At 43.9% G+C, this 12797-nt stretch overlaps 1 protein-coding gene across 2 annotated transcripts in view; it reads left to right on the top strand.

Annotated features, from left to right (window-relative positions):
* The window catches only part of PDE7A (phosphodiesterase 7A), a gene marked incomplete at both ends in the record, with an annotated part of 105688 nt that extends 94487 nt beyond the window's left edge, over positions 1-11201 (top strand). For both annotated transcript variants that reach the window (XM_079722800.1, XM_079722801.1), the window contains 6 exons: positions 2309-2440; positions 2635-2726; positions 5632-5776; positions 6216-6312; positions 6975-7055; positions 10993-11201. In XM_079722800.1, coding sequence (XP_079578926.1) covers positions 2309-2440; positions 2635-2726; positions 5632-5776; positions 6216-6312; positions 6975-7055; positions 10993-11201 — 756 coding nt within the window. The remainder of the gene's footprint in view (positions 1-2308; positions 2441-2634; positions 2727-5631; positions 5777-6215; positions 6313-6974; positions 7056-10992) is intronic.
* Positions 11202-12797: the final 1596 nt, after the last annotated feature.

The raw sequence follows: 12797 nt of genomic DNA, 5'->3' as shown, positions 1-12797 counted from the left end.
CTTGTCTTTGTTAGGAAACTCATAAAGTTTTTTTTTCTGATGAAAGATTTTTGTAACAGCAGAAATGTTGCATTTTTATTCAAAAAATTTTTTGCATGTGTGATTTGTTTTCAAACTTAGAACTTACTTTTCCTTCACAGAACTTTAACAACCCAACTGCTGCTTCTCATGTTTCTATTTTTAATAGTTAACTCTTTAATCTGCCTGAGACTGTTTGATGTCATGTGTAAGTCATACATTAATTTTTAACAATTCTGGATTATTGCATTCTCCCAGGCTGGTACACGTCTGTTCTTCTGCCAAAGTTATCATAAGAATATAACACTTCTGAATATTGCTTAACAAATCACATGTTCATAAGATATCCACAGCCATGCCTACATTTTTATGTCAGGAGGGGATGTGGCTTTATATGCAGTATGCTCCATGGAGCGTGCCTTCTGTTCATCTTGATTAGTAAGCAGCACCCTTTTTACTTATTTATTTATTTTGGGCCGTGTTGGGTCTTCGCTGCTGCGCACAGGCTTTCTCTAGTTGCGGCGAGCAGGGGCTGCTCTTCCTTGCGGTGTGCGGGCTTCTCATTGCAGTGGCTTCTCTTGTTGCGGAGCACGGGCTCTAGGCACGCAGGCTTCAGTAGTTGTGGCTCGTGGGCTCAGTAGTTGTGGCTCGTGGGCTCAGTAGTTGTGGCGCATGGGCTCAGTAGTTGTGGCGCATGGGCTTAGTTGCTCCGTGACATGTGGGATCTTCCCAGACCAGGGCTTGAACCCGTGTCCCCTGCATTGGCAGGTGGACTTGTAACCACTGTGCCACCAGGGAAGTCCAAGCAGCACTTTTAAAACCTTTTATTTTTTTTAATGCTTTTGCGTATCCTCCAGAGGAAATAACTGTCTTCATCTTCTACCCTTTCATGGAGTTTCTCTCTCTATATATATACCATTTACAGGTAATACAGAAATAAATAATTTACATTCTCTGCCCTCAAACAGCTTACACTATTTTAGCGGATTCAGGCCCTCCGACAGTGGTTTTTTTCAGACCAAGATGAACTTGGCTCAGGGGATGGAAAAAAAATCCATTCTGGCATAGAAAGAATATACTAGAATTTGAATCAAAAATTTTTTATCTCATATTTTAAAACTTTTCAGTTTTCATCCGTGTTTTATCATGTGCAATATGGGTTGGCTCCGTTTTGTAATCTGTAAGTAAGTACACCTATATGGGTGGCCTGTGCTCAGAATACTTTTCTACTGTTAGGGCACAGGACCCTACACGTTTAGAGAGCCCTGCCCCAATGTAAAGCTAAACAGGCGCACGCTGCGCTCTGGCAGCGTTAGCGTGGCAGGATGTGAAATGTGCTGCAAGAACGCAGTCAGTCATTTGTGCGCTGGGGCTGGGCGACGGCTGGGCTGCAGGCGGAGAACGGAGGTGGGCTGGGGGGGCGCTGGTGGAGCTGGGCCTTAAAGGGTGAGTAGAAGCTTGCCGGGAAGCGAGAGGCGGTTCATGAAAAGCAGGTGCGACACACTCCAGCTGAGCATTTTTTGTCGTTGAAAACTCCAGTCAGGTAAATAAGCTTATTTAGTGTGATTATTTTATCAAGAATAGTAAATGACCGTTGAGAGTAAACTTATAATAGCTAGTGTACAGGATGGCTTTTTCTGAGATGAATACACTGTGTGTGCTGTTCTGAACTGTCCATCCATTGGGAGAGGATTTCGTTACCAGCTTGACATAAACTTCCGCTCCGTGATTACTCAGTAGCTTCCTTCAACACTTGGGACCTCAGAAGTAACCTTGCATTTGGGTTCTTGATTGAAGCCCAGTAACCAATTTATTGATAAACACACACGCTCAGTCATAGGTTCACAGTATTGTACACTTAAACATCTGTTAAAAGGGTAGACCTCACCTTAAGTGTTCTCACCAGGATAAAAATGTTTTTAAAGCCTCATAGGCCTTCTCTGACTACAGTAACAGAAATACTCAAATCTGTTTGTTGTCTGAAAACTTTTATTTCTCAAAAAGGTGGTTTATACTTTAGCTGTCATCTTAATTATGCTAGGTTCAAATGAAGGATGAGCTGCATCCATGAACTCCACGTGGGCAGGAACACCCTTATACCACGCCTGTCGCCAGGGTCATGAGGAGACCAGCCCCTGGCAGGCACTGCGTGGCCTGGATGAGCAGTCGGAGAAACATGGCGGGAGGAGACCGCCGACACTCCGTCGGGGCTGATTTAGAACAGCTACTGTAATGGTGCAGAGTGTGTTTCAAATATGTCTGTAATCAGTTATTCCTTGCCGCACTGCAGCTTGCCAATTCTGTAACTCCTTGGGACGTCTTGCTGAGCTTAATTGCAGCTGCCACTCATGATCTGGATCATCCAGGTGTTAATCAACCTTTCCTTATTAAAACTAACCATTACTTGGCAACTTTATACAAGGTTAGTGCAATTTTATCCTCAAAATTTAATATTCTTGCATTCTAGAAAATGTGTCATGTTTAAAGAAGTGAAAGGAGTAAATAAATTCTCAATGAATGTTCGAATTTTAATCAGATTAATATTACTTACAAATAATTCTTTATGTGCAGAAAAAGACTTACCATTTACTCAGATATGCCCTTTTCTTTTTGTAGAATACCTCAGTACTGGAAAATCACCACTGGAGATCTGCAGTGGGTTTATTGAGAGAATCCGGTTTATTCTCACATATGCCATTAGAAAGCAGGTAGGTTGGATTAAGACAAAATTAATTAGTTATGAACTGTGGAAATTAAGTTGCAAAAACAACCATATAAAGTTTTTAAAATTATGTTGTTATATTCAGGTGTTCCACAATTTTTGGGTAAATTATCTTATTTTACAAATTTACATCAAAATTTTAATAATTTAAACCTGTTCTGAAATACAGTCAGTAGTAATTTTTTTTCAGTGAATTTTTATGAAGGATCACTCATAGATACTATAAAATCCACTCCAAATACACAATGGCTCAGTCATGGTTTACTGCTTATTTATGTAAATGGTATTACATATTTCCATTTTATGCTCTTTTGAAACCATAAGTTCTAGCTGTAAAGGTAAATTGGATAGAAAGTAAACAATCTGTATAAGAAATAGATTCATTAAAATCTATTCCAGGAAGTTTTCAAAACTGGTAAGATGTGAAAAGAATGCTTTTGTATCCTCAATAACATAGTCCTAGAGTCACTGCTAGAGTTGTAGGATAAACTAATGAATTGAAAGAACAGAAAATACTACATTTTTTTTAGATAATATCATTTGATGTTGAGCAGGCCATTTGAAAGGCTAATAAAAAGCATTAATGTAAATGAGCCCAATATGATAATGATGGTGGTGGTCAACAAAATCTCATGTCATTGGTCCACAAACTGAAGCTTTTAATGATGCCTCACCAAAAGAAGGTGCACTTAGGAAAACCATGTCAGTGGATATAAACCAGCTACTTCTAGAAAAAAGGTGAGACATAGAAATCCATTTGGGTATCAAGATTTAAGTTACTGTCATTTTTCTTTCCTTTCTCGCTTTCACAATTTAAAACAACTTCATAAAAAAACAAAAATGTTTTTGGTAATGTCCGTGAGAAAAAAGCTGGACTTTTTATTTTTTTAAATCTGTATTCACGGATACCATTTGGAGTTATGACAGTACTTCTGGTAAGTAAAATTGTTTCTTGTCATAGTACAAGTATAAAAACTGCTTTTAAACCACACAGTGTTTGTATATATTAAGTTCTCTTTTTCTTGACTAAGGCAGATTAAATTGTTTGCTTCATTATTCCCTTTGTATCATGTTTTGCATTTCATGATTAACCCTGTTGAATTCTCATATTTTAATACAAATAAAAACTGAAAATAAGGAATACTGCATAATAGCATTCTTTTATGTTTGCTTAGGTTTTTTTTTTTATTTAGTGTTCAATACTGTGAGCCTTTTACATTTTTATTTTTATTTATTTATTTATTTTTTACATCTTTATTGGAGTATAATTGCTTTACAATGGTGTGTTAGTTTCTGCTTTATAACACAGTGAATCAGTTATACATATACATATGTCCCCATATCTCCTCCCTCTTGTGTCTCCCTCCCTCCCACCCTCCCTATTCCACCCTTCTAGGTGGTCACAAAGCACTGAGCTGATCTCCCTGTGCTATGCGGCTGCTTCCCACTAGCTATCTGTTTTACATTTGGTAGTGTGTATACGTCCATACGACTTTATTCAGAAAGTCGGCAGACCAAGAAGATGGTGGACTAGGGTCCCCAAAAAACCATCTTAGAGCCTTTTAATCTATTGACTGCTCTTTACTGATCATTATACAAAGATAGTGTTTGTGGTGGCCCATTGAAACAGAAGGAATTTTTAAACATTTCTCTTATTTGACTTGAAACCGTTTTTTTTTAATACCTTTATTGGAGTATAATTCCTTTACAAGGGTGTGTTAGTTTCTGCTGTATAACAAAGTGAATCAGCTATACGTATACATCTATCCCCATATCTCCTCCCTCTTGCATCTCCCTCCCACCCTCCCTATCCCACCCCTCTAGGTGGTCACACAGCACGGAGCTGATCTCCCTGTGCTATGCTATGCGGCTGCTTCCCACTAGCTATCTGTTTTACATTTGGTACTGTATATATGTCCATGCCACTCTCTCACTTCGTCCCAGCTTCCCTTTCCCCACCTGTGTCCTGAAGTCCGTTCTCTACGTCTGCGTCTTTATTCCTGCCCTGCCACTAGGTTCATCAGTACAGTTTTTTTTAGATTCCATATGCATGCATTAGCATACGGTATTTGTTTTTGAGGCGGTTTTTTAAATGATAGAATGTATTTGTTATTTGTATTAACATGTTACCTTTTCCCTTCCAGAAGATTTGGATAATTAATTCTTGAATTTGGCCCTGAAAGCATAGTTGAGTCTAAACTTTATTAATTGGTGGAACTTCGTCAGGTTTTAGTCAGACACGCTCACAAGTCTGCAGAAGTCAGTGGTGGAACGGGCTCTCCTCCATCTGACCCTCCTTCTGCCTCTCAGATCTCAGGCACCAAACAAGAGTCCAAGGTTGTTCACTGCATCCCAGCGAAGAATTTTCTCAAGCAGCATGCCAATCTTACATAGACTTTCTTAGGCATATAATTCCACCTTTAGGCATTCTTTTTGGAGTGTTTGCACATTGGCATTTTCCTACCAACTCTCTTGGTTTTAGTTTTGATTATTTTAGTAGGTTTTTAAAATGCGTTCTTTAAATCCATCTTTTTGGTAGGTTAAAAGTTGAATGGGGGGCTTCCCTGGTGGCGCAGTGGTTGAGAGTCCGCCTGCCGATGCAGGGGACACGGGTTCGTGCCCCGGTCCAGGAGGATCCCACATGCCGCGGAGTGGCTGGGCCCGTGAGCCATGGCCGCTGAGCCTGCGTGTCTGGAGCCTGTGCTCCGCAACGGGAGAGGCCACAACAGTGAGAGGCCCGCGTACCGCAAAAAAAAAAAAGTTGAACGGCAGTTAGAATATCTTAGGGCCCTGTAAAGCTTTCTGAGTATTAAGACTTAAGGAAAAAATAATCAAGAAGTAGCTATTCAGTTGAAAGACTTGTACTTCTCTTTATGTTTCTCTAATTCCAGACAACAGATGGAGGCTCAGATAGGCGCTCTGATACTGGCCACGGACATCAGCCAGCAGAACGAGTACCTGTCCTTGTTTAGGGCCCATCTGGACAAAGGCGACTTACGTCTGGAAGACATCAGGCATAGGCATTTGGTTCTACAGGTAAAATGAGCTTGGAAAGATTCTATTTCTAGAGCAAATCATATGACTGTTAGAATAAAAATGAAATATTCTCGTGTAGTCTTCTGAGTGGTTAAATCTTGAGGGAAGGCATTTCATTTTAATAAGTTCTCATATCTAAAAAATGAGAGAGAAGTGGCTGATTTCTTTGTAGCTTTCTGGTTAGTGCAGTCCTATGTTTGCCTCTCCAGAATTATCAGACGTGTATAATTTGCTTAGTAGCCTTTCAGTGTTTCTGCAAAAATGATGGTTACAACTAATAGTATCGTAAAATCAGTATAAAGGATAATGAATTTCCTGTTGCAACGTTTTCTTTTTCTTTTCTAAGGTGCTCTTTTCCCCACTATTAACGTATATTAAGCTTAGTAAAATTGACATTTTACCTTTTTTCTTAAGACAATTTTAATATTTTGCTTGCTAGATGGCTTTGAAATGTGCTGATATTTGTAACCCATGTCGGACCTGGGAATTAAGCAAGCAGTGGAGTGAAAAAGTAACCGAGGAGTTCTTCCATCAAGGCAAGTTACAGTATTGAGGGATAATCTATTCAGTTCATTTTTTAGCATCATCTGAATAAAATAACTCAGACAATTGCAGAGTCTAGCAGAAGGTGCCTGATAGTTTTAGTGACGATTCACAGTAGATGTACGTATAACCAATAATGCACAAATTGAGCATCTGTTTTGAAAACTAGCAGTTCTCTTTTGAAATGATCTGATGTGTGTGTAGGCATTTATGAACTAGACATGGAGCCGGCTGGAAGGTTTTCTGTACAGAACGATTTTCCGGCCCTTGTCTTGCGTGGCGGGCGTGGCCGTATGACCACCTAAGACAGGTTTTGTGATTTAAAGCCAGGAACCAAGGATCTGCGTTCCATGCCCCTGCCTTTCAGAAATCTGAGTTTTAAATTAAAATGCTGACAGAATTAGTCTTGGGATAACACCTAGTAAACGTTTTCCACCCTCTCCATGTAAAATGGGATGTCGGCTTGGCAGCCTTTTCTATGTATGAATAACTTAAAGTTTAAAAAAGAGCTAATTTAGAAGGCATCCTCTCATGAGGATTAAGTGTGTTACATTATTCCTAAGGATTTACAGGTAAGATGAAGACTTTCATTATATAGTTAACCAATAGGTATATTCCGCATTAAGAATTCTTTTTTTCTTTTTTTAATTTCTAGGAGATATAGAAAAAAAGTATCATCTGGGTGTGAGTCCACTTTGTGATCGTCAGACCGAATCTATTGCCAACATCCAGATTGGTAACTATGCACACTTAGATATAACTGGTTTTTAAAACGCCACTGATTTTAAGTTTGTCAAGAAGAGAGGTACATCTGAAATATCAGTATTAAAATCATGCTTATTTCTAATTTTTAAATAATTTAAGAAATTTGATTCTGGTTTTTCCCTTTTTTTGGCTCTTATAATTTACTCTCATTTGATTTTAGTTCCTAAAAAGCAGAGCAGGTAGCAATAACTTTCTGTTCTGAAATGGAAAGAATGCCTCATTTTCCCATGTGGGAGCCTCACTGGCGTCATTCTGGGACCGCTGGGCCTGACGGTCATGGGAAGACCAGCTTCCATGACTGCCGGCTTTTCTCGCACCGCTGCCTGCTGGTTGAAGCTAACTCTTCAGCACCTCACACAGGCCCCTTGTAACCTGGCCTCCAGTTGTCTCTTCCGTCTTCTCCCCAACACCTTCCCCCTCGTTTACCTACAGAAACTTGGGACTCCCCAGGGCTCCCCAAATCCCTGGGGCTCCTTCACTCTGTGCCTCGCCAGTCCCCCCATCTGCCTATAGCCTCCTTTGCCTTGAGGGTCCACCTCAGATGTCACCCCCAGAAGCCAGCTTTCACTCTCTCCGGGCGGCCGTCACCCCTCTTGAGGCGCTGGATGCCTGTCGTCACAGCTCCAGGTGCCGACCTGGCCTTTGGGGGGGGGGTGTGTCCCCGAGGCCAGCGCTGCCCCTCGGGGTGGGGTCACTTGAGAACTGCTTGTTGAGTGGACTGTGACCGTTAAGAGAAAGCATGATGAAGGGGCCGTGATTCAAGTATGTGCAGCTTGTCGTAGACGAGCTGAGGGAAGACGGGCCAGGTTTGGGGTATGGTGGGTGGATTGCCAAGTGGGGGTCACTCAGAAGGATGTGGAGGAACAGGCGTAATTTTGGTGGCTGATACTGAGCAGGACCTCTCAGGACTCGGGTGACAATAGTGAAGTGTGTCCAGAAACTTCGGAGAGAGAAAGTTTCTAGAAATTCGGAAGGTAGCACAGTACCGTGGCATTGCTAATACCCGGAAAAGCGGACTGTGCTGCAGGGTGAGAAATTCAGAAACAGAACTCTAACACTGTACAGCAGCTGCAGAGGATCCTCCGGGGGAGGCAGTGGGCAGAAACGATCTGGCTGCAGAGGAAGCAGTAGAGATGCGGGAGAGTGCGGCCCAGGCCTGCGGGGACAGCGCGGGGACAGCGCGGGGACGCCGGGTCCCCCGGGAGCTGGGACTGGCCAGGAGTGCAGGGGAGGGGATGACGGGACAAGAAGCCCGTCTGCTCTGGCCGGGTCCTCAAGGGAATAACCTTCGGATGCGGAAGAGCAGATGAAATACGGGCAGAGGGGACTTGAAGAGCAGGGAGGGCTTGTGCACACGCCCCAGCTTACTTCGTGCCTCAGTAAGTTACTCCCTTGATTCATGAGAGACGTTGCAAATGAGGTCTAAAAAACTGAAATTTTTAAAAGGGAAAAGAAGCTAGATCCCTCAAACCGTTCTTGTCTTTCTGACCTTGTCAGTGTTGGGCAGTTGTGGACCCGGTCCCCCGGGGGGCAGGGATAAGGTAGAAGGCGGTGACAGTTGACGTGGCTGACCCCCCACGGCACCCTAGGACACAGGCACTGCTGGTGTTCTTTTCCGCATAGTTGGCCCAGTTTATACAGATAAACGGTGTTGGTCTTTCTGACATCAAATCCTAGGTGAAATGGGGCTTGCAGAGGTTCTCTTCTAGGGTAAGTCAGGGGACGATTAGAGTGAACTCCGCGCAGCAGTTCCTCGGAGCCAGCACACAGTCAGCAGGCAGAAGTGTTTAATTCGTACGGCTTTCTTCTTTGGTAGGAACACTAGGGCCTGTCACGTACCGGGTAAGGGTGAGGCGTTTGACACAGCGCCCTGTGGTATCTGAGGAGAAAAGGGAGAGGCGTGTGGGCTGGGACAGTTAAGGGGGTTCACAGGTGGATGAGCAGCTCACGAGCAGCGTCCTGCCGCCTGGCTGTGTCCGCGGCCCCAGCCCGTGCACTGTTATCAGGTACTTGAGACCTAAAAGAATCCTAGGTACCATAGAGCCAGAAGTGAGAGCTGATTTGCTGGATGTGAGAAGCAGGATGCAGCTCTCAACCAGCTGCAACAGTGGGAGAATCGAAGAAGATGGACCGTGTGAAACCTGCGGTAATAAGGTTCTGTATTTGGGTGCAACGCTCTGGCTGCTCACGACTTGACTGTGGCACCTGGAAAAGACAGGGCTCTGGCGGCTGGCTCAGCCTGACCCAGCGCTGAGGGGGTGGCTTGGCTGCCAGAAGCCGCTCTGCTCTGTGACTGCAGTGATGCCGTTTTCCCGTGTCCTCTCTCTCCTCACCAGACGTAACTTGTGGAGAGCACATCTTGTCTGTCTGTCTGTCCACTGCTTATCCGTGGCCACCCCAGAGCAGTGCCTGGCATCTAGAAGGTTCTCAGTTAACGTGTGTAGGGGATGGAAGAGATGAAGGAAAGAAATGGAGGACTTCCCTGGTGGCGCAGTGGTTGAGAATCCACCCGCCAGTGCAGGGGACACGGGTTCGAGCCCTGGTCTGGGAAGATCCCACATGTCGCGGAGCAACTAAGCCCGTGCGCCACAACTACTGAAGGCCACGTACCATAACTACTGAAGCCTGTGCACCTAGAGCCCGTGCTCCACAACGAGAGAAGCCACCGCAATGAGAAGGCCACACACCGCAACGAAGAGTAGCCCCTGCTCGCCACAACTAGAGAAAGCCCGCGCACAGCAACGAAGACCCAACGCAGCCAAAAATAAATAAATTAATTTAAAAAAAAAAGGAATGGAAGAAAGCCTTATTTCCAATATCGTAACTACTACTTCAGATACCATAATCTGTACACTTAAAAAATTCAATCATCTGACTGTATATGACTTTTCTAATTAAAAGTAGTGGGCGCTGGGCTTCTCTGGTGTCACAGTGGTTGAGAGTCTGCCTGCCGATGCAGGGGACACGGGTTCGTGCCCCGGTCCGGGAAGATCCCACATGCCGCGGAGCCTGTGCATCCGGAGCCTGTGCTCTGCAACGGGAGAGGCCACAACAGTGAGAGGCCTGCGTACCGCCAAAAAAAAAGAAACGAAATTGAGTTATTTCCAGTGATAGAATTTGAATGTACATTTTCCTGTCCTTGATCAGAAGTTTAGGAAGATAATGTTATTTGCTTCTAATAGATGTGATCCGATTGTGAAGGTGAGGCTTCTTTCACCCTGTGTAAGACACTATGTAGTATTAAGTCAGCTGTAATGTGGGCTCGAGTGCCATGTAACCCAGAGATGCAGACGGGCCCGAGACCACTCCTTCTCCTTTTTTGACTGTGAATTAAGGGAGATCGATTGTAGGAAGCGTCTGTAAAGTAGGCCCCTGGTACACTTTTGATGTTCACTTTCCTAATTGTCTAAACTAGTCTCCTCTTCGTTTTAGACTCACACTTTGTGGCATGCGTTTGGGCTTTATAAATCCTGGGGTTCATAGCGGGCCCACTGTGCTCATGACCAGGTGTGACGCTTACCAGCCCGGATGGTAGGGCAGCCGCGCCCCAGTCTGGCCTCGTCACCCGCAGCCCCGGGGGGACCCCCTTAGCCTTGGGCACGCTGTGCCCTGTTCCTCAGGGTCGAGAGGGCTGCCGCGGGTTTGCTGAAATAGAAGGATATGGTTGGTGCAGCTGAGAGGAGTTGTCAGAAGAGATGGGCTGTGCTCGTCAGTTCACCTTTACTTCAGGTTTCAGTAAGTGACCTAAATAGATTCTTCAGAGAAGATGTGTAAGTCTACACACACATCTTTTGAAAAATAAGAGGTAATACTGGAAAAAGAAGAGGTAAGACTTAAGAGAGTAAACACTATCTCGACGTTGTAAAGTTTCAGAACATCCACTAATACCTTTTCTCTTACTGTCTCAGGTTTTATGACGTATCTCGTGGAGCCTCTGTTCACAGAATGGGCCCGGTTCTCCAACACCAGGCTGTCCCAGACAATGCTCGGGCACGTGGGGCTGAACAAAGCCAGCTGGAAGGGACTGCAGCGAGAACAGTCCAGTAGCGAGGACGCTGATGCTGCATTTGAGGAGCTGAACTCACAGTTATTACCTCAGGAGAACCGGTTATCCTAACCCTCCCGGTCAGTGGGCAGCTGCCTCTGGAGCTCTTAAGAAATGTGAATGGGGTCTTGAGGTGAGAGAACTTCACTCTTGACTGCCAAGGGAAGTGAATGACGCCAGCATTATTTATTTCCAAGATTTCCTCTGTTGGATCATTTGAACCCACTTTTTAATTATAAGACCCAAACATACAGCAATATGCATTTGGCTTTCGTGTGAAACCTTGAATATGCAAAGCCCAGCGGGAGCGAACCGAAGGGAATAACAAAGTTTTGCAGGAAGCTTTGCGGTGGCCCTCGTGCTTCTCGAAGCATCATGAAAACTTGAACCGAAGCCTTCAGCAGAAATCTTTGGAATTTAACCCGTCTGACGCGACAGTGTGTATCTGTTACCTTCCACTAAGTTCTCTCGGAGAAAATGGAAATGTGAAGTGCCCAGCCTCTGCGCCTCTGGCCAGACTCGATGTTTACAGACCAACTCTGAAATACTGGTTCTCAATCCGCCTCGGAGCATGACTGTGAAGGAACCACTAAGAATTTTAAAGATCAAACCTAAACTGCGGCTCTTTCCCCCGGTTTGCCTTTCTTCTTCTTTGGATGCCACCAAAGCCTCCCATTTGCTGTCGTTTTATTTTGTGCACTGGAAACTGAGCATTTATCCTAGAGTGCCGCCGAGCTTTCACTCCAGTGCTGTTTGGCAATGCAATTTTTTTTAACTCCTAGTTTTTAATTCGGGGCGGGCGGGGCAGAACCCGTGTCCTAGCTGTATTATGATTCCGCAGTGAAGACATTGCATGTTGTTTTCACTAATGTACACTTGACCTGCACATGCAAGAAAAGGGTGGAATGTTTTAAAACACCATAATCAGCTCAGGGTATTGCCAATATGAAATAAAGTGGGGTGGGCTGGTGTGTCCTTCAGAGCAAGGGCACTAAAGTCCCTCTCGCTGCAGGGAGTGAGAGGTATGTTGTGTGTGTGCGGATGTGTGTGTGGCGCACGCTCGTGCATGTGTGACTGTGCATGTGTTCTATTTATCCACGTGGGAAGGATTGGGAACGTCAGCTTTTATTTATTATTTTAGAATGTGACATAATGAGCAGCCACACGTGGGGAGGGGAAGGGAGGTCAGCTGTAACAGATCGCTCCAGATGCCTTAAACTATGCACAAAGCTAAGTGACCAAACTTCTTGTTTTGATTTGAAAAAAGTGCATTGTTTTCTTGTCCCTCCCCCTTTGATGAAACGTTACCCTTTGATGGGCCTTTTGATGTGAACAGATGTTTTCTAGGACAAAATCTAAGGACTAATTTTAAACTTACAACATTCCACTTTTGTAATTTGTTTTAAAATGTTTTATGTGTAGTAAGCACAACTGTAATCTAGTTTTAAGAGAAACCGGTGCTTTCTTTTAGTTCAATTGTATTTCCCTTGTTACTGTAAAGGACTGTTTATTAATTATGTTTACAAGTTTGTTGCAACAGTCATTTTCTTGGGAGAAAGCTTGAGTGTAAAGCCATTTGTAAAAGGCTTTGCCATACTCATTTTAATACGTGCCTGTTGCTGTTAACTTTTGACGAATAAAAACCTATCTTTTCACATTTTCATCTTT

This window comes from Hyperoodon ampullatus, assembly GCF_949752795.1.
Source record: "Hyperoodon ampullatus genome assembly, chromosome: 17".
Taxonomy (NCBI): Eukaryota; Metazoa; Chordata; class Mammalia; order Artiodactyla; family Ziphiidae; genus Hyperoodon; species Hyperoodon ampullatus.
This window is presented reverse-complemented; position numbering and strand designations above follow the sequence as displayed.